At 44.2% G+C, this 22314-nt stretch overlaps 1 protein-coding gene across 1 annotated transcript; it reads left to right on the top strand.

The window, feature by feature from the left end:
* The first annotated feature begins 1471 nt into the window (after positions 1–1471).
* Positions 1472–22255, top strand: antxr1d (ANTXR cell adhesion molecule 1d). Its single transcript, XM_030069989.1, has 18 exons — positions 1472–1831; positions 6156–6227; positions 6337–6408; positions 6697–6778; positions 6873–6903; positions 6992–7065; positions 7162–7230; positions 7322–7402; positions 7544–7604; positions 11851–11949; positions 12805–12874; positions 16771–16849; positions 17170–17265; positions 17356–17394; positions 17565–17663; positions 17782–17946; positions 18056–18136; positions 21955–22255. Exons 1-18 carry the CDS (start codon positions 1677–1679, stop codon positions 22234–22236), a joined length of 1707 nt encoding a protein of 568 aa, XP_029925849.1. The 5' UTR covers positions 1472–1676; the 3' UTR covers positions 22237–22255.
* Positions 22256–22314: the final 59 nt, after the last annotated feature.

The raw sequence follows: 22314 nt of genomic DNA, 5'->3' as shown, positions 1-22314 counted from the left end.
CCGTGCCCCTACCAGGATATTTACCCAAACCAAAGCTTTGATGCAGAATAATCCAGTAAAATCTCGTTAGATAGAAACATTTAATATATGAATTATGTATTTGCCCAGTGGCAAAGCCAGACCACCCGGAATCATGTCATGTGTTGGAGGCCAATTCATAGTCTGTTACTCAAGAACAATTAGAGCTATAAAATATCTAGCCTAGCTGGACTTATTTGGTACAGAAACTTGAGACATTCATTTAAAAATGATCTGACCCTTGCAGCTGTGACAGCCTGTAAACAGTTTGATATTAAACGATATTTCTGTGTTGCCTGTTGCCCAGTCTGCAATCCCCAATATTGTAAGTGGATGTGGGCTCTTGGGGGTGGTGGGCGGGTGGGAGGAAGATTAAAGGTTTTCCTTTCTAATCAAGGCGTTGGCACTAGGACAATAAGATATTTGAACACACACACACACACACACACACACACACACACACACACACACACACACACGCACGCACGCACGCACGCACGCACGCACGCACGCACGCACACACACACGCACACACACACACACATTATCTCATTAATAGCTGGCATAGGCTTCCATGATGTCTTGTTCTGTTGGGTGTGCTCCTTGTGTTCCCTTACTCGACCCCAGCTGAGCTATAAATTGTCCATCATTTTGCCATTCTATTACATTTTCATGTTTTATTCAATATTATCCAGCTCAAAAGGTCCAAATAGCTCCACTGCTATGCCGTTTGACGACTTAACACAGATCCATTTACAGAAGACCTTTCAGCTGTATCACACTCCCTTGTATGGGTCGTTTTGTATTAAGGCCCCCTATTGAATTGCGCTTTTCTTTGCAGTTCCTCTGTTTTTCATTTGGGGGCGAAACGGCTGTAACAGTGCTGCAAGATTTCACTCTACAGGATGCGTGCTGAAACACAAACTTCAAGGCACGACACATTAACAGTGACTATGACGAGGTATTGTTGACTATGCACACAATTATTGATTGGGGAAAAAAGATGAAATAAATGAAAAAAAGACCCTCTCCTGATGTGCAACAAATACGACCCAAACTTCAGAAGGCTTGATGAAAAATTCGCCATAATAAACTCCCTACTTTTAATTTTAATTAAATTTGTGTCGTTTTTAATTTGCTTTCCTTTGTTCTTCAATATGACTGTTTTGTTTGTTTGTTTGTTTGTTTGTTTGTTTGTTTGTTTGTTTGTTTGTTTGTTTAGCAAAGTCACAACGCAGTCTTGATGTTACGCCAAAGTATTAAAGATACTCGAAATGCGGTAATGTCATTTTATTAATCACCTCTCAAACACATCAGCACCCAACGCTGAAACAGCCCATTATTCTGCTGGGTTTAGGCTATGGGTTCATGGTTTCTGCCGGAAAGTGGAATATCGCATCTCCTCCTTGGGTGTCGCTCCTTCATCCTGTCCCGTTTCAATCCAGCTCTTTTTTTCCCCAGCTGAAAGAGAAGACTAGGAGAGCCCGGCTTCAACCGAATAGGGCTCCATTACACTGAATGCACACACTTCAACAGGACAGAACACACAGAAACGGTGCGATATTCACACACGGACGGTTTACTAACAGCGGATAGAGAGAAAATGTGAAGATTTTCAGTTGTCACAGTGTTGGAGTTAGTCAACATAACCGGGAAAGATGGCGAGGACACAGACTCGCATGTTTCTCGCCTTGGCTTTGCTGGGATTTTTCATCCTCGATGCCTCGGTGAAAGGAGAGCTGCAGGGAGAGCAACAGGAGGAGGAGGAGAGGTCCTGTCAGGGTGCCTTCGACCTCTATTTTGTCCTGGACAAGTGAGTGTCCTATATTATTTATGACTTTGTTACTTTCTCATCGCTGCGCATTGCCATGCAACCACCCAGTTGTTTGGAAACGCGGAGCGCATCCCTCTTCACGTCCTTGTTGTGGTAGTGAAAAGTAGATGTGTGAGATTTTCAAGACCAAAGGCTAACCTTTTACAATTCCATCGCTTTTATAAGATCCTATCAAAGAAGTTGTTGATTTATGGAATCACTACACATTGAAAACACGTATAAAAACCTAATTTCTGCGCCGGAAGTTATAAAAGTGTCTTTCTTTCAGGTATTTGGCATTGCATTGGAATTTGGAAGCTGTTTTGGACATTAGAACATGTTATTCTTTTCGACCGGTTCAAAGTCGTGAGGCAAACAGAGCCTTCCCCACGGGATGTGGGCAGGGCAAGCAGGATGGATTGAGTTTCAGGCCGATGACGCCTGCGGACACAGCTGCAGCAGCTGCCCCAATGCAGTGGAGTGTTCACACACTCTTCCTACCCGCTTGTCCGCCTTGAGCTGTCTGTCCTGGACTGGCATGGGATAAGTGGGAATATGGTTTTTCCCTTATTGATGTCCAGCAGGCAGGTTAGAAGGGGTAACAGATGATTCGGATAGTTTATTTTAATACTAAAACAAACAAACAAACAAACAAAAAGACAAAAACTATGTTCTACTTGAGTGTTGCTTTCCTGGTGCAGCTTTGGACAATGCGACATAACCTAACGTGACATATTTCTGACCCTAACCTTTTACCTCAATAGTCTCTTGATCATAGGTTGAATATCAGCACTGGACTGTCAAAGTTAAACAGAATGACCCTATAGCAAAATGCAGACATAGTAAATTGTGTCTCGTGATAAATTTAACTACATTTCTTTTACACTTGCCCACCTCCACAGGGAGGTCAGAGGTCAGCGTCAGATACGGGACAGCATCTCTGGAGTTGGCAGGGTTCAGTGGCTTGCTGGAGGGCACTTCAGCAGGGTGGCTGCTTGCCACCTCAGGGCTTGAATGTAAATCATCAGTAGAAAGGATGATTAAATCACCCAGCCACCCTTCTGCTCCAGCAAATCTGACAGTCATTTTGATTTTTTTAGGCTACATCATCCCTCAGGTTGTTTTCAGCACCTTTTTTTGGGAGAGGAGGGAGGCATGTTACCTTGACTGGTGACCACAGCCTCACTGTGCGCAATCTCTCTGCAGTTACTGGCAGTGTGGCTTTTTATAGCTGCCCACACATTATAATTGACATTTTTGTCATATCTTGGCTGGAACAGAAAGGTGAGATTATGCACATGGACACATAACAGCCAGACATGTCAAAACATGTGAAGTGAGCAGAGAGAGACATTTTGAGAGCAGTAGATATGTTGATAGTCTGTACAAACACAGCAAGGTATCCTGCTGAATATCTTTCCCATATGTGTACAAGAAACATAAGTCATAATACCAAAATTATAGATTGCATTATCAAAAGAATGTGTGAGTACGGTGATTTTGTTTCTCATGTGTTTTAGCAGCTAGACACTGTGGCATTTGTGTCTCTTTTTTGAGACTTCGGTAAACACTATAGACTAAGGATTCACTTCTTATACTCACCACTTCTGAGTGCTGAGATGGACACAGTGAGTGACATTTCAGGTTCACTCATGTTAGATGATCTTTAGGTTGTCCATGCCAACATCTGTCAGCCACTCTTCCCTCTTTACCCTTTGCTTCAAAAAGTTTAGGAGCAGCCTGGGGAGTGCGGCATGACATGCATGGCCAAGCCTCCGGTACGCTTCTGTTTGTCTGACTGTCTGGACCTGCATGCTTCAGCAGGCCTGCAGGAAGCTACTGCTCTTTCTCCCAACACTGCATCAACTTGTTGGGCTTTTCAGACTTTAAATGCCACGCTGTGACCGAAACTAATCCCTCAGTGAGAGAGTACTGAGTTATGACACAAATTGAGCTCTCTTTTGGCTTTGTTGCTGTAAATAGTTTGTTAACAATTGACTTTTGCAATTACATGCCAAATCATGTAGACCAAAGAAATTTTTCTGTGTAATAGAGGTGTGGGCTTCTCCACATATATGGGGCAGTGACATGAGAAATGTCCCTGGAAATCTAAATCCAGTTCTCACTTCTTAAGCATTTTGTCCAACTCACATGTTTGGCTTCAGCCCTGCAGACATCTATTAGCCAGAAGGCTATGAGGCATGCTGAGAGGAGAATTGAGTGTTTGCTCTTCTGGAAGCGTCTCAGCAGACACAGAAGAAACAGCAGAAAAACGCAAGCACCATCAGCTCCCTGCATTCCTACACTCCATGTCTGACCCACACCAAATACCAGGCTACATTTTTCCTCTCTATCTGGTAGCCCGCAAATAGAATAATAGGTGTTGTGTTTTATGGCTAGGCTCTGAGTAGCGATGATGTTTCTTCAGTGATCTAAGTACTTTGGAGGTGAGCATACATGACCCAGCCATAAAGAACAGAACAGCCTGGAAAGGAGGATCACACTTCCATGTCATTTAGGTGAACTGGTTTGATCCATTCACTGTGAATGGCAATGTTAAGTGCTGCATCATGAAGACATGACATACACAGTTATATTGCATCTGCACATTAGTATTGCACTTGTGGTTGCAAAGAACTTTTTTTGGAATACAAATATTCACTAACCAAGCAAAAGAATGACAGCCCAACATATTTAGATTTCTTAAGATGAAATGTGTTAAATAGTTACAACTTGATACTAAGATTTATTTGATGCATAAGACTGCTGTGATGCATCAGTGAAACTTTCCCAGGTTAATAATGCTATTTAAGTCAATTCCTCATAAATAAATTTAAAGGTAGCCCACCACATTGGAGACTTTTGTTTTTCATTCTCAAATTGATTAACACTTATAGAATGAGACAGCTAAATGTTTTAAGAATTTATTTACTTTGAACATTTTTAAATGGTGTAAAGCCTTGAAACATCACTAACTTGAATTGCTGGTAAACTCTGGAGTAAAGCAGGTTGGTGTTTTGATTTCTTGAGTACATATATGAGAAAATACTGAGAGGCTCATCTTCCTTCTGTAAACTGTGCAAGAGGGCTCTTATGCCATGCCATCAGGTCGTTAAGGGAAATGGATAAGTGGAGCAGGAAGCAAGACTCTAATCATGACTTGTTAAATGGGTGGTTACAAAAAAGCCTCCATGTATCTATGGGCTAAGCCAGGCCAGACTTTCTCTCTGTTTATGACCCTCTCTCTCTCTCTCTCTCTCTCTCTCTCTCTCTCTCTCTCTCACACACACACACACACACACACACACACACACACACACACACACCCTTGCCCCTTGCTGAGTTTTAGCCCTGTGTAGCTCTGCTATTTGATGTCATTGCATCCTCCAACAACACACACAAGCGCGTGCACACACACTCACACTTACCTCCTGCAGAGTGTTACTTCTGTGCCCTTCTGTTGTTCATGTCACAGCCTTTTCTGTCTGTGGACCCCCAACCTGTTGTTAGACTGGCTGTACTCACTGGGACCATCTGTTCCCCCTCACACATTCATGCACGCTCACACTCACACATAGACTAGCACATAGGCCCAGCTGCCTGCTACATGGTCCCTGCTAGAGGCAGACTGCTACATCTGTCCCTGTCTAACCTCAACCCTCTGGCCCAGCAGCAATTAGCCCCCATTAGCAGCCCCATGGGACTGGCCTTCATTAAGGAGACAGGCCCATTATAATGTATGCAACAGCATGTTGCAGGCTAAGCAGCATCTCGCACTGCTGACAGGTTACACTCCAGCTCCAGGACAGTGGAATGTGTCTCGGTGGCCAGAGGAATGCCTGCTGTTATTACATGAATGTGTTGGGGATAAGGTCCGTCTGTTTTGGCACTTAAAGGGACAAGTCACCCAAAAACAAACAAACAAAAAAAAATCCCGATTTAGCCCGAGGGTGACCTCTCCATCCACAGAATTTTTAAGTAATTTGGTGAGTTTTCCAGTCTGACACAATCTTCCCTGTCCACTCCAAAATTCAACAGCAACAGTTCTGTCCAAAAAAACAAAAAAACAACAACAAAAAAAAAACAATGACACAGATAGCCAACATTATCCACCGTCCTCAGAATTTCATTGGGAAATATTTCCTGCCAAACTGTATCTATCCACCCCCAACAAGAACTAATTAGAAAATTAATATCTTTTTGTAGTTTGTGTGAACTGTTCCATTAATATTCTGTTTGATTCCATCTGTTCCATTCAGTTCGATTGCCATCCCTGGCAGCATCACTGTCATCCTCATAATGATGTGTCATTTTTGTCTGTTAGATCTGGAAGTGTGAAGAACCACTGGATAGAGATTTACTCCTTTGTGGAGCAGCTGGCGGAGAAGTTCATCAGGTACTGGCTGGATCACTATGGGATCATTCAAGTCTATGAACAATGTGAAGAAGCTATACAAACTGTGATCTTTCCTATGTACTGACCTGAGACAATTTTATGTTCCCAGCCCCATGCTGCGGATGTCCTTCATAGTGTTCTCCACACGAGGAAACACCATCATGAAACTGACGGAGAACAGGTAGCACACAGATATAGTCTGATTTATGATTTGCAGACATAGAATTTCTAAGCAGATTTTTTTTTTTTTTTTTCAAAAGTTTGCATTCAAACTATACCCAGATTTTCGTTGAAAGGCTTTGTCAGCATAATGTTGGTAGCATTGGATAGTACTTCACCAACCACTCTGCATCTCCCTACCCCTCTTTATCCATATTTTTTTTTCACTTAATCTCGATGCCTGCTAATACTCTGTCCATCACCCTTCTCCCAGTGTTTTTCATTGGTCTATGTTTCCTCTACTCCACAGAGAGGCCATTACTGGAGGCCTGAGAGCTCTGAGGAGAGTCATCCCTGGAGGAGACACATTTATGAACTTAGGCTTGGAGATGGTAAAGCTGAAGCTCCTTGTAAAATCTGAAACCAACTTTTATTTTTATTCAGTGTGGGATCTTGATTAATACAATGTCCCTTTTGCAATTGCAGGCTAACATTCAGATTTATCAAGAAAACCATGGTAAGCACTATGTGGTAGCCTATGCTGTTCATTACACTACATTCACTACATGGCTTCAGTAAACATGAAACTCCTGTGTTTTCTAAAGGGACAGCCAGTGTTATCATTGCTTTGACTGATGGAGAACTGAATGAGTGGCAGTTTGACACAGCTCAGCGAGAGGTAGGGTGTACACATGCATTCTCAACTTAACTGATTTGTTGGGAGTTTTATGATCAATGCACACTGCATTTTTGTTTATTTGTTCTTTTCTTACAGGCAGAGAGGGCCAGGTCTATGGGAGCCATTGTTTACTGTGTGGGGGTCAAAGAATTCAACCAGACCCAGGTAGGATTCAGGTTAGCACACTGAAAATGCCACAAACAAACACAAAGTACAAATCTGAAGAGCTCTCTATGTTTATTTTATGTTTTCCTAGCTGGCTACTATAGCAGACACCATGGAGCATGTGTTTCCTGTATGGGGAGGCTTCCAGGCTCTCAGGGGAATCATCGATTCGGTATGACACACATATACACACACACGCAGACGCTCATTTGTGCACACACAAAATCAGATTATACAATTGAATTATGTTTTGACTCTAATGGTTTGCTGCACCACTCCTACTCCCATCATCTCTTCTTCTAACTGATTGTAGATAATCAAGAAGTCGTGCATCGAGATCCTGGCAGCAGAGCCGTCCAGTGTGTGTGCAGGAGGTAAGAGGTGTGAGGAACCAGGACCTGTGCTCATTGTTAAGATACTGGACAATCTGTGTGATTGTGTCAGATGACAGACATCTAAAGCCTCTGGAGTGGAAAACGAGGTTGAGTGATCGCGCTGATGCTGATGACCGCAGAGTGACAGAGAGCGTATTGTCATTCACGGCCGGGGGAAATTAGCATAGCCGCTTCAGCCCAGCATGTGTGTGAAGGGGAGGGAGGGAGGCGAAGGGGTGTTGGTCAGAGGAATTAGCCATGAATCTTTCAGCATGGCTGCCTCCCTGGCCTAGTTTGCCACATCCTATATGTTAAATAGCCATTCTGGCCCTCTCAACCCCACCCTCTTCCTCTCTCTTCCTGTGTTGTCTAGTTCTCCTGTCCTTGGACAGCAGTTTTAGGAGCTAAAACAGAATGGGAGAGAGCAGGAGAGCGAGCGAGAGAGAGAGAGAGATTCTTTATGTGTAGCCAGCAGAATGGATGAGCCTTGACATGACCTTATAAGGACTCACTTAAGAATGAGTGCATTTGCAGCCCTGCTACCACGACAACCGGTGGAGAATAGCCTCCATTATCAAATATGAAGGAGGGGAAAGGATGATGCTATGAGAAAGGAAAGGAAAGGAAAGGAAAGGAAAGGAAAGGAAAGGAAAGGAAAGGAAAGGAAAGGAAAGGAAAGAGTCAGCAAGCAAAAACAAAATATGAACCCTAAAAGAATATGAGTATGAGTTATTAAGAATCACAGTTGTCCTCATGATAATTAAGGTCTTTGTCTCGTGTGTCAGTAGACATGTGCCCAAATGTCCTCCAACAGCCCCATTTGCTGTTCGATTGATGAGGAGTCTAATGGTCAGTGAACTAAGAAATCAAGGGACCTTTTCCAGGGACTTGCATTAAGAGGGCTTGATTTTGGCCTAATTAATGAAGAGAAAAGACTGTGTGGTGCTCAACTTTAATTACAGGGAATGTTGCCTTTGCCTTGATTATGAATACAATGCAGATCATCATATGCATATATGTCATTATGAATGGCATCATACTGTATATTCGGCAAATTACTGAAAGTTGCATCCTTCACACACAAGCCTACCAGAGGCCTAGAGGCTCAAGTGTAGCCATCTACTCTAACCATCCATCCTGACGGATTTGCATAGGTGTAGACATTTTGCATAGGTAATGTGACAGTTGCTTCAGGAATAAGCCAGGACCTCCCTTTCGCTGCCTGCCATGTGGTCAGACATACACTTAACAACACACACACACACACACATACACAAACAGTCTCAACCACAGACAGTCAGGACCCACACACACAAGCACAAATGCACACATGTCCCTCACACTGATGTGAAGTGACCAGACCGAGCTGCCTGCAAACAGGCCATCAGACTGGACAGTGAATGTTGGGCCTCGCTATCAGACATGACAGCACTGGTTCCACACACACACACACACACGCACACACACTCAATGGGCAGTGAGAGTCAGGCCTTATATCTAATATGACAGCAGAGATTGCTGCTTTCATTAACGTCTGACCCTTTCCTTGCCGCTGTCCCTTCCTCCTCGCCCCTCCCCTCACTGTCCCGTCGCACTAACATGATTGAAGAGGCTCTGTTCGGACAAGCCATACCCCCCTTTTCTCCACACATGAAAGTGTTTGCTCATACACACACGCATGCACATGTAAGCAAACACGTGCACATTCACAAACTCACACGTTCACATAAACACGGTCCTTGTCAAACTCGCAGGTGTAGATGTAAATGGACAAGTGGCCACAGCAGCAGCAGAGAGCAAGGAAGAGAGGGCAGCTCCATATGTGTTGTTCATGTCAGCAGGGCACCACCAGTCCCTGCCCACCATGTGTTTGACAGCACTGACCTTTCAGCCCATCAAGTGTTTGTGTGTGTGTGTGTGTGTGTGTGTGTGTGTGTGTGTGTGTGTGTGTGTGTGTGTGTGTGTGCGTGTGTGTGTTTATGATGCCGAGATTTGTTTTTTCTACTTTTTTTAAAGCAGTAGCGATCACATGTTGTTATGATTAGATCAGAAAGATTAAATTAAAAGACTTAGAAATATAAAATAGATTAGAGGATACTGACCTGATATCTCTTATGGTAAATGGAAGCAAACAGTATGCAATGTAACACAGCAGCTGGCTGAAAAATGATGCAAATGGATCACATTTTGTATCTAACAACGGTAGGCCCATAACTCATCTCATAATTAAGGCAGTATCTGCCAATTACAGTTTTCAGTTGCTCCCTGTGTGTGATGTGTGTGGGCACTGGCATGCAGTGCACTCACTGTCAGAACTCATGCTATTTGATGGTAATGCTGTACAAAGGAGACATGACTGCTACAGCAGCCACGGCACCAAGCATGAAGAATAATTAGTGTTAAGACGTCTAATTAAGTTGCATGTTGCCATGGCTGCAAACCAGTGCTTTATTCATATGATGATACCATATAATTGGGCATGAATTTAAACACACAAATTAGCACAGCTCAAATTACTTTGTTTTGCATCTATTTGTAGTAGTATTTCATTCTGCTGTTTGTTGCGTATTTTTATAGAAAACTTTGGTAAGTAGTTGTCTGTAATCAGAGAAGTGGTGTTAATTTGGTGATGTTTGTGTGTGTGTGTGTGTGTGTGTGTGTGTGCGAGGTACGAGCGTGCATGGATGAGCATGCATGTAGAAGATGAGTCTGGCGGTAGAAAATGACAAGAGCACTACTGACAAGTCGCAAGTCACTGAACTTCTTTAAACAAACGTGCACAAACACGTACACACATACAGAGTTGTTCAAGGTGGACTATACATGGCCAGTTAGTATTGTGTTCTGGGTGAAATCTGTGCAGCCTTGCTTGCATAGGTCATATGACTTCAGTAGTGAATTGCTGAATATGTATAGTATGTTCAGTGTTCCTCTTACATCTGTCTTGTACATTTTCACTCCATCTGCACATCTCTGCACATCATCTACATCTGTGAAGGTGTACAGTTCTCTCAGTGCACATACATGTGCCTTAACACTTCTGTGCATACATATTAAATAAATATATTTAAATATTATTAACATTATTAAAATATTTACATTTAATTACATTTTTGTATTACTTTTTTCAGTAAACTCTGCCTCTGTGTGTGCATTTTTATTATTATTATTATTATTATTATTATTATTATTATTATTATTTTTCATAGAAGCTGGTCAGAAATCATGATTATGTTCCTTGACCTTTTTGGAAGTGCTGTCACATATACACCCACACCCAGTGATGTTTTTATCCAGTGATCTTCACGCTGGAGCTTTAAATGTTAAAGGTGTGGTGAGTGTTCACTTCTATTAGCCAAGATAATGCTAGAGGAAGCCTCAGTGCACAGCCAAAGACCACACACACACACACACACAAGCATAGATACCCACACACACATACACATGCACATACTGTATAACCACACAAACACAAAGATGTGCCCCTCAGAAAAATGACACACATGCACTATACACATTTCACAAGTAAGTGTTCATCCATTCACAGTCACACACACACACACACACACACACACATACATGCATGGGCTGATGCCATGCCGTGGTGCCATAGGTAAGGTCAGACCTACTTTGCTCTGTGTGCTGTTGTCAGCCCTGCAGGCATGTTTTTAACCAAGTGTTTTTTCCCCACTCTCTAACATATGCTGGTTAGCAGCCACATACACACTCTAGCATATGCTGGCAAGCCTCCATCAGAGTGCTTTAACAGTGCCCAGGGGAAACGAAAGGTCAAAGACAGACACACAAGCACACACACACACACACACACACACACACACACACACACACACACACGCACAGCTTCTGGCTATAGCACAGACAGAGATATTTGTGAATAGCGGCACTTCTAGCATTAGCACCAGTGGAGCATATTATGACCCTTCCACACAGATACGCGCAAACACACATATAAACAAGCACTAATGAGGCATACACACATTTCAACTGCTTCAGTTGAGCACATGAGAGAATTAGCATGGCTGTCACATACCTAAAAATCCCTTCTACTTCATACCCAAATGGTTTTCTAATAGGAGACAAGCTTTGGTCTTTCACTTTTTACTTCTTCTTTTCCTGTTTAAGAAAGTAAAGTGTCCAGTGTTAACAAGCCGATGAGTTTTTAAGTTTTTATGCAGACTGGGTGTTATCATCATTAATGTCTTCATATCTTTCATTCCTCTCTCAGAGAGTTTCCAAGTGGTGGTGAGAGGAAATGGATTTCGCCATGCCAGAAACACTGACCAGGTCCTCTGCAGCTTCAAACTCAATGATTCGTACACTCTAGGTGAGTTCTGCAAACACATCCATCCACATACACACTCACAAGAATGTGAGTTGGTAGCAGGTCACTTTTTGCACAGATTTTCAGGGAAACAAGAATCATTAATATCAAAGTAAACATCAAAGGCTGTGACTTTCAAAGAGAAAACAATTAAGTCTGGAGCTTTTACAGTGGAAGGCTTTCATATCCAAATGATTTTAGCGAGTGTTGATGAAAGTTCTTCCCAAACTGTATTTTGCAATTTTTCCTAAATACTTTCATCTGTCTCAACTTTGCCTGACGAAAGGATCAGTTGTGCAATTTATGGAACTTACATCATCTTGATTCATGGCAATAAAAGGATGGTCAAACAAAGTTTTCACTGATATAAGGTCATGACAAACACTTAGGCAACCTGAAACCCAACACAAACAAATGTGTCTTCTTATTGATCGTACAGAGCACTGACTGACTGATGGGTCTACCAGGGATTCTGTGGAACAAAGATTTTATTCTGTCTTAGATTGTATTCACAGGATGTAATATCAGAGTTAATAGTTTCAGTTACCAAATATATTTATTAAATTAGCTGTTGAGATGTAATGAACCTATAATTTTATGTACTGTAGGATATTGCCAGAATTTAGTCAGTTTAGAATGCATTTTCTTCTGGATGTACATGTTGAATTAAAATTCACCATTTGAAAGCAGTTCTAGATTAGTTCTGGCAATCATGTGCCTCACAATAGCCCTCACTGTCCTATATGAGATGTATCTTTGGGGACTTGCTTGACGTGTGCATGAAAGAACAATGTGGCAGTTGTTCAGGCAGTGGAGCTCTAAATTTCTACTCCGTAAAATCTGTTTTCCCCTGTGCAGATGAGAGGCCAGTTGGAATAGAGGATACGTTCCTGCTCTGTCCCGCCCCTGTCATAGAGGAAGTGGGGAGGTAAGCTCCATGTCTCTTTTGGCTCCTTCCAGGTTTTCATTCCCACAGTGTGTTTTAATTGTTGCCGCTACTGCTGCTGAAGTTTGGCTGCATGGAGTTTGGCTCCCTTAAGACACCCACCCAACTCTCCATGTACAGCTGTAACACTCTGAGCGCAGTCTTCACCAGCTGCACACAAGTTTGGTGTCAAGACAGAAGATTGCTGTCCTTGAACAAATTAGGGCCAAAGTCATTGAGTGTCTGTGATCAATCAGTGTTTGTCACAGCTAACGAATCCAGACACCAATCACAAGGGGACAACAGGAGGAGAGCCCAGGAACACGACTTAATGAGAGCCTCCTGGAGAGGACCTCCACAAGCTTCTGCGTGTGTGTGTGTGTGCGCATGTATGTTTGTGCTTTCATGTGGGTTTGACGTTTTCCAATCTGTGTCTGACACTTTGGGAGAGAGAAAGTGTGAGTGGAGTCGGCAGGGCAGTGAAAAGTTTCCTCCAAGGGTTTCAAGCTTTGCTCTGGGTGATCCTGAGTAGAAGTTTGTTGCAGGGCAGACAGAGGGATGCTGTGGGCTGGGCTTGGAGAGGGCTGAGGCCCAGCAGCCTCCCCGTCCCTACTGCCTGCAGTGCTGTGCATAATTATACACTCGAGCCGGCGGCCTCAGACACCTCCAAGTCATCATCTGTCTTGTTGCTGTCACTCAGATTTCTGGCATGGTTTGAGCTCGTCTTGTCTGCCAGTGAAAACTACTCATTGCCTCTCCTAGAGATGGGGAAAGAGGAGTTTTGTTTTCACACTGTGGCTGCAAGAGTGTTTAGGATTCTGTCTCATGCTATATTTCACACATGTCTCATAACATACGTGGCAAATGGAATATGAATTGTAGTATACTGTTAATTTTGGAGGGTTTTGACAAAATGATAGAAAATTAGTGTCATAAGGACATAAAATCAATAATACATTATCCGGTGATCTATTACTCCATTCAGCAAAAATCTGGCACTGTGTCTGTCTACGTGTCTGAGTTAGCTGCTGCCTCTGTGGCTTTGCAGCAGGTTGGACTGGAGAGTGGAGCAGCGCAGAGCAGAGAGCATCATTACAAATTGCAGTGGTGCCTGAAGGAGGCATCCCTCCATGTAACAGAAGCAGCCCATTAGAGCGAAGTCAGCAGCACCTAACACCCTGACTGCTACTAAGGAGCGAATCAGCTGTGAATGACTAAAGGGCCCTGAGAGGAGACCAACATCTGGCTGATGAGTCCTGTGCAGTATTGCATTAAAGTGGCGATCGACATTGAAATAAACTGGCGCTGCGCTTGTTGGCCAGGTGTATGTGGTAGACAATAGCCACTTTTCCACAACAGGCCTAAACAGGGCAAGGGCCAAATATGCAGTATATGGCCATAACTCAAGGTTTATGGATCTGTTTTTTGATAAGACAACATATTCTAGCTTAATAACCGTCTATTAAGGCAACAAGATGAAACCGGAGAGAAACTGTTTTTGTTCTGGGGGAAATTCAGAGGTATGACAAACAAGTCTTGGTTAGCCCTGTCAAGGAAAAGCTGCAAATCTCCCTAGTGTTCTGTTATATTTAATATTTAAGGTACACTGTGCACAGTTGTCCAGGGTTGATGTAAGTGAAAACCTTTCCACTCAACTCAAAAAATGTGGAATTAGCACATAATTTATCAGTGAGTCAGGGCGATGATAAGAACCACAGAATCAAGTATCAAATTACATGCATATTACACTTTTTTTTTTGTCAGTTCAGTTGAAAGAGTCTGCACTCCAGCTGACAGTCAGCAATCAGCGTAGTGCACCTGTAAGCAACAACTCACAACACGCTGTGGTTTGTTGTGATTATATCACAGCTAATCACAATATACCACTGCACGGAGTGAGTTACTGCTTTTTTTTTTTAAATAAAAAACAATTGCCAGATATGATGAAATACACATTATAAACACATTACAATCCAAATCGTTTAAATAATAATTTTAATTAAAGAATAATGATTTCTAGAGGAAAATAGGCTCTTTGCTACCAGATGTAGCCACACAGTTTTCTGATACTTTGAATATGAATTTACAATTATCTTTATGAAACAGTCTCAAATGCCATTTTGTTAAGACTTGTTGTTGTTTTTGTCTCAGTGTTAGTTTGATCAGTGTTAGGTTTCTACAGTTTGTAAGAGTTTTTGCTTAGGCGGAGCAATGAAGACAAAGTGGTGTTATACCATTACAACTCAGCTAATGACCAATCTGACTGCATGATTTGAGCTATCCATTTTATACGTGATATTTTGTTCTCTGAGCATCTGCACATAAACAAAGCTAAGTCATCCTACTTGCTGCCGTGGTCGAGATCTTCAGATTTAGGATTTTCTAACTGAAATCGCACCTATAGTTGGCAGCATCAGCCGCGCTGTATTTTGCTTTGTAGTTTTGTCCACGCGTGAGATCTAAGGGACTCCAGCTCCCAGCAACACCTCCCCTCGGAAAAAAAAAAACGCATATCCCCATAGACCCTCACTCACCTCCTGCTCTACCCGAGCCTTGTCGCATGTAATGAAGTCATTGATGCTGCCGTCACGCAAATCCATGATGACTGGGAACCTTCCGGATGCAACCCCCCACACCCCACTCCCACATGCACACATACACAAACACAGGGCAAAGACATATATAGGGAGCAGATTGATGATTGATAGGGCCTGAGATGTCTCTGTCACCAAGGAGCTGATAGCACTATGCCTCCTGCCTGCCTGAAAGGAGGGCTGACCATATGATGGGGAAGCATGGGGGTGCGGTGGTGGGTAGGCGTGGGGGGTGGGTGGTTGGGGGTTGAGTACCACCTGTACTGCCAATTTCCTCCTCCCAGGTCAGTGTCAGCATGAGTTATGACATGAGCTACAGCAGAATGGAGACGCTGGAGATGGGGGAGAAAGGCGAGGACAGTGTGTCAGTGTTTGAGGAAGTGAAGGAGAGAGGGATCGGAGGGGGTCTCAGAAGGGAGGGACAGTGCTGAAGGGATGTAGAACAGGAAAACCCCTCCTCCCTACCATCTTCCCCCCTCCTGTTTCCTTCTATCTCTGCCCTGCTCCCTGCTCACCCTTCTCCCCCACTCTGCAGTGACCTCCCCCAATCGCCCCCCTCCTCAAATCTAAACCCAGAGCTCAATGCCCCCCTTGTCTCTGTCCCCCCAAACCATAAGCACAGCACAAAAACCCTTTCTCCATTCTCTCCCCGAACCTATAACAGCAACCCAGCTGTCTGCTATTTCCACCCTCACCCGCCCCTTTGGTTAGCGTTTTGTTTTTGCGCATATTCCTTAAGATCTTGCCGAATAATCTATCGAATAAACAGTCCGTCTTTTGTGCCGTCCTCTTCTCCACTTCTAACTCCCTGGTGTCCTTCCATCAACATTGCTATCCTGTCATCTTCCCAAACCAACAAAAATACATTTCCGTTGCATTTCATTTCATATCTCTTACCCCGTGTCTGTGTAATCGTAGCTGGAGATAGCAGAACTGAACACTGGGCAAGAGGAAGTCATTCAGCTGTCTATGGTTTCCACATTAGAGTTTTGGGTTGGATCCAAACAGAAGAGATTCCTTCTGTGGGTGGAGAGCTCCCTGACCTCTTTAAAAATTTTGGCTTCCAGAGGTGTGTGTGTGTATGTGTACGTGTTGCATGTGTATGTGTATGTGTGTGTGTGTGCATTTGTATGGGAACAAGTACAGACAGACTAGATCAAGGAAAAGTATCTGACATACCTCGGGCATGCTTCTGCAGAGGGCTGAACAGGACCTTGATGGCTATCGAACATTGGTATGTGCATGTGTGTGTACGTGAATGCATGTATGTGCACATTCAATGTACCGAGTTTGTGTGTGTTGCAGAGTGATCTACCTGCAGGTGAGCATGAATGAAGGCCTCTCCTACATCACCAGCTCTGTTCACATCACTACTACTGAATGTGTGAGTACATGCATTGTAATGAAAACTCATAATCTAGGATCTACAGTGTATCTCTCTGCTTCTCTCCTTTGCTAGATTTGAACTGATCTCAAATTTTCTTTCAAATTCCTTTTTATTTTCCTTGTTGTCTAGCCATCTCCCACTCCTCCTCTTCTTCCTCTCTGACGTCTCCTCTGTTTTTCTCTGTCATCAGAGGGGACTGTGAGTACTTTCTCTTAATCTGTCTTTTTCACTCAAAAAAATCTTCACCTTTTTCTCTTTTATTGTGTTTTTTCAGTTTAATCTCACTTAATTCTTTTTTTTTTTCTGTCTGTTTGTAGTTTGATGGCACCATTGTGCTGATCTCATTGCTGGTGCTGTTCCTGCTGCTGGCTCTGCTGCTGATGTGGTGGTTCTGGCCTCTCTGCTGCACCGTGGTAAGTTTGCAATTTGGACAAGAGTATTTTTGCCTCTGGAGGTTGTGAAAGATTCCCTCACTGTTTTCTTTGCTGTTTTTTTTTCTTCAGGTTATCAAGGAACCTCCACCACCTCCTCCTCCAGAGCCAGTAAGTCACTAACCCTCTAATGCTCTGGAATCCCTGCAGAAAGCAAAATGCAAGCAAAAAGCATATTGCACCTATGAGGATCAGTGCAGTATCCCGTCATTATTATTAGTCATCATTAATAATCATGTGTGAGAGAATGCAAATGTAATTGCTGTTGCCGTCACTCACAGGAGTCAGATGATGAAGATGGGATGCCCAAGAAGAGGTGGCCCACAGTGGATGCTTCATATTATGGAGGAAGAGGAGTGGGTGGCATCAAACGCATGGAGGTACACACATACACACACACACACACACACACACACACACACACACACACACACACACACCTTAACACTGTCAAGAATGTAGCTCTTGGCTGTGTGTTTCATACCTTTTCTGTCCTAGGTGCGCTGGGGAGAGAAGGGGTCCACTGAGGAAGGTGCTAAGCTGGACAAACCTAAAAATGCAGTGGTGAAAATGCCAGAGCAGGAATTCGAGCCCTATGAGCCCAAGCCTCGCAAACCACCCCGCCGCCCACCACAACAGAGGAGGTGGTACACACCCATTAAGGTCAGTCTTTCATTCCTGACTGTTATTTAAAAGTTGAATGTATGCATAAGAAGGAATTGAATTGTTTTAGTATTGAAATCTCCTCACCGTTGCTTTCTGTGTCCCCCAGGGGAAGCTGGATGCCCTGTGGGCTTTGTTCAGGAGAGGTTATGACCAAGTGTCCCTGATGCGGCCGCAGCCTGGAGACCAGGTGAGACTGACACTGGACTGCAGTAGAATTTCAATTTTTATGTGCACCTCAAACTGCTGAGGCGACTGGATTACCAAATAGGCACAATGACTGATTAAAAAAATACATTATAGTAATCATGCAATCATGTGCAATTACTGGAAACTCCCTGTGGATAACATCCAACTAAAGGCTTTTAAGGTGCAAGTTAGAGCATTTGAGAAGGTGTTTTCTGTGTCTGCCTGGGAACATCATAGTGTTTTGAGTTTTACTCAGTTTCTGTCATGTTGCATAAATGCAGCAGGTGCCCGTGAACAGAATGTACAGCAAACTCTCAGTGCAACAGTTCACAAACGCTCTGCTGCACACACAGACACACATGCACACACACGCACACACATGCACACCGAGTGAATGAGCTACTGATACCCCTCTCTCCGTCAAAGCTGCCATTGTTCAAACACAAGCGGTACTGTACACTTCTTTGAGAAACTTAGGGTCTTGAATGACTGGACGGGTTTTCCATCGCAGGATCATTTATCCGACTCCAAGCTCTGTGTTTCTCACTACTCTCTAGTGTTCATAATAAAATAAAATAAAAAAAAACAGTTATGATTTCAACAAGATTGTTCCATGTGTTAGACCTGATATGCCTCCTGAGGAATCCTACGTCATGAGATTGCTGTGTAATTGTCACCAAAGTGTGTGTGTGTTAAGGCAAGGGAAAGAGTGAGTGTTATCTAACCTTGGTCCTGTCTATGCCTGCCACCCCAGACATGTTTTCATCATCATATTGGTTGTCATGGTGAAACATCTGCTCTGTTGTAAATGGTTTCATTGTCGCTTTTCATGGCTGAGGCCATATCACAGTAAAATTTATTGATTTGCTCTTTGTATGGCATGATTCAACTTTATTGTGGAACAGTGGAGCTACTTGTGTGTGAGCAAGTGTGTGTACGTGTGTGCCATATCAAGCCTCTATAAAAAGGTCAGCATAGGTGGGGCTTACATTACCTTATCAGCGTCTTCCCTTCTTCCCTGCATCTTGGGACTTCATTCTCAGCAGGATGATTCATCTCTGTCATGAGGACAGAACTTTTTCGAGTCTTTGTCAGCCACTTTCAGTGGGGCTGCGGTTCACAGAGCCACTCAACAATGACCCCCACAACTCCCTTCACGCGTCATTAACTGAGGAAAATAAAACTCTCCTTCTCACATGGAAGGAAGTGAGCGGAAAAAAAACGACTTTTGTTACGAGGGAGATAGCTGCTCAGCATTGGCGCTAACAGCCATATCAGACATGAAAGACGACAATCATTTCTCATCGTGGAGGGCTGAATGATCTGTCGAGATCTGAAAGTTCAAAAGTGAAATTTCTAGTTGCAATGTCAAAAATCTCAGCAAAGGCACAACACTGCAGCTGGATGACAAAAAGCGTAATCAGATTACAAAAAGTCTGACAAGATGGCAAAAAGCACAGCGATAATCAGCATGGATGAGACTCCTCAGTCTGGATTGTTAACCAGCAGCTGAGGGGGGGCCTCGCTCTGCCTTCTCCCCCACATTACTCCCACTTCACTGGCTCTGCAAACGGCCATCAGCGGCCTGCCAGTTTCTGCCACACTCTCTGTGCGCACTTCATGTGTTAGTGTGTGTGTTGGTGCACCTTAGCACGCGTGTGTATAATGTGTGTGTCACTGTAACGCGTGTGTCAGCCCTCCTGAGTGAGCGTCGCGCAAACAGATGGGGAGTTGAAAGGCCATGAGCCATATTGTGACAGAAGAGATTCCCTTCTTTTGTCCCCAGAGCTGATGGCACTGATGGCCCTGTCACACAGCACAGCACAGACCAGAGGATGGCCACCATCCCTCCACACACACACACACACAAACACAACAAATGAGCACAGTGCCTCCCCTCCTTCCTCTCTTCTTCTCTCGCTCTCTATCTCTTTCCCCAGCGCTTCATGCAGTGCTGCATATCTCTGGCTCCATTTCTGTCCTGACAGGAACAGGCCCATTATCCTGATACCGTCTAAGTATTGTTGCTTGTATTTGGAGCAGATCGCTGAATCTGTCAGAGAATCTCCAGTCTGCAAAGTGTATTACTGTGCGCCAAGTGTGTATGTGTGCATGCGTGTATTGGTGTTTGTGCGCTGAATTGTGTGAGCGTGCGTGAGCGTTTTCCTATGTGAGTGGATCGCTGTAATGTCATGCGAGGTGACAGGCAGAGCTGTCAGGTCAGATGTGCGTCTCCCTCTCTCTTCTCTCTCACCAATGTTTCTCCCCTCTTCTTGACTATAATGGTGACAAATGTGTGCATGCATCGCCTCTCTGTAAATACTGCAACTGAAGACAAGAACAGTGTTTATCTGCTTTGTTGGTGTCTTTGGAGAGGCAAGGTCTTGGGGCTCAGCAAGAGAAATGGGGGGGGGACTGGTCAGTAGATTGTTAAAGAGACATGCTTGAAGTGCTTTGGGGCTGTTTTTCTCCCAAAAAAGAGTAGAGGGTTAGTAGTAAACAATTGCCAAGAGGGAGAGAAGAGGAGTGAAGCTGTGACAGACATTACAGCCGCGGGGACGCATGGGGAGACTGACCGTCATAAGTGACCCGTTGCTGACCCCCACACATCCACTCAAACAAATTTCTCTGCTCATAGCATAAGTTTTCATACGTAAAAAGTGCAAGAATCCCCTCTTTCCTGCTCTTTTCAATAGCTCCTCTCTCTTATGTTTTTAGGGCTCTCTTGCCACAACCTCCTCCCTTTTCCTCCCTCTCTTTCTGTTATTCATGAGGTTGAGGTCTCATTCAGGCCATATGCTCTGGTGGAAGCTTACAGTCTCACACACACACACACACACCACACACATGCACACACCCCGCAAACAGTCATATTCATGAGATTGTGTTCTCATTGTGTCCATATGCTCTCTCTGGTGTGGTGCTGCTCCTCTGCTGCTCACAAACTGGCCTTTTCACCACAGCCCACTGACAAGATCGAAGCCATCACCCCCCCAACTGGGCTGCCCCAATCAATTACACACCCCCTGACACACACACACACACACACACACACACACTAAACAGCCCCTAAGTCACAAAGCTACTGCTGCTGGGGCCCCCTTAATGGCCCCTGTGTGACTTTAGGGCCTCTCCATTTAATAAGGTGTTGAAATCAGACCACCAAGGGTCTACGACACAGAGACCTATCCTCCATCCTTCAGACTGTGTGTGTGTGTGTGTGTGTGCATTAGGGTGCAATGCAGGGAATAGAGAGGGTGAAGAGAAGAACAATAAGAGCAGCGTTCCATTCTCCTCGACTTGTAAATTATGTTAAACGCTAAGGGGCCTCTGTTAACTATTGTGGGGTTTCTAAAATCACCCTTTACATTCCTACAAGCGAAGCCCATAAGAGACATAAACCACTTTCTGTTCCGCGTCAAGAAAAGAACAAGAGAGGCTGAGACACAGTATAGGACGGAGGAGGGGGGAGGTGGGTGAGCAGCAGACTGCATCTATCCATGAGTGTGTGTGATAACTTTGTCAGTGCCTGTCTTTGCTAACATCACAGCTATTGTAGTGCAGGTGTGGACAGAAGACAGAAGCAGCTCTGTGTCGCCTCTGGGGGCCAGAACACATTCGCCTCTGTCAGCAGAGGAGAACTGGGCAAACACTCACGCAAGCCACTTTGGCTGGTGACTCTTAGAAGCTCACTGATTGCACAAAAACACACAGACACAGAAAGACGCTGCATTTCAATCTCTATATGTTGCACTGAAATGAATGTGGATCGGTGTGGAGCAACAACATAAACTCTATCCATGTCCGTGTGCCCTGCAGGGTCGCTGTATACGCTTCAACCGGGTGAAGGAGGAAGAGTCCATCCCAGCTCACTCTCTTCCTCGCTCGCACCACACCCCCTCTCCTCCTCCCCCCTCTGAACAGCGACCTCTTGTCTCCTCCTCGGCCCCCAGCTCCAAACCGCCATCCAGAGGCCCCCGTGCCACACCGCCCTCCCGCGCTCCCCCTCCGGTGGGTCGTTCACCCCCGGGACCGCCCCCTAACCGTGCACCCCCAGGGCCCCCGGGACCCCCTCCATCTCGACCCCCACCCAGGCTGTGATGAGAGAAAGAGAGCATCCAAAAAAAAAAAAATGAATTCACATCAATTCATCACTTCTCCCCAAAAAAAGAAAAAAAA

The sequence above is a fragment of the Myripristis murdjan genome, chromosome 15 (genome assembly GCF_902150065.1).
Source record: "Myripristis murdjan chromosome 15, fMyrMur1.1, whole genome shotgun sequence".
NCBI classification, from domain to species: domain Eukaryota; kingdom Metazoa; phylum Chordata; class Actinopteri; order Holocentriformes; family Holocentridae; genus Myripristis; species Myripristis murdjan.
This window is presented reverse-complemented; position numbering and strand designations above follow the sequence as displayed.

Bases quoted from the DNA above. Each gene is read 5' to 3' on its own strand.
- antxr1d (XM_030069989.1), top strand. From the start codon at position 1,677: ATGGCGAGGACACAGACTCGCATGTTTCTCGCCTTGGCTTTGCTGGGA. The intron at 6,228-6,336 runs GTACTGGCTGGA...TTATGTTCCCAG, and splicing joins CTGGCGGAGAAGTTCATCAG to CCCCATGCTGCGGATGTCCT. The intron at 6,904-6,991 runs GTAAGCACTATG...TGTTTTCTAAAG, and splicing joins GATTTATCAAGAAAACCATG to GGACAGCCAGTGTTATCATT.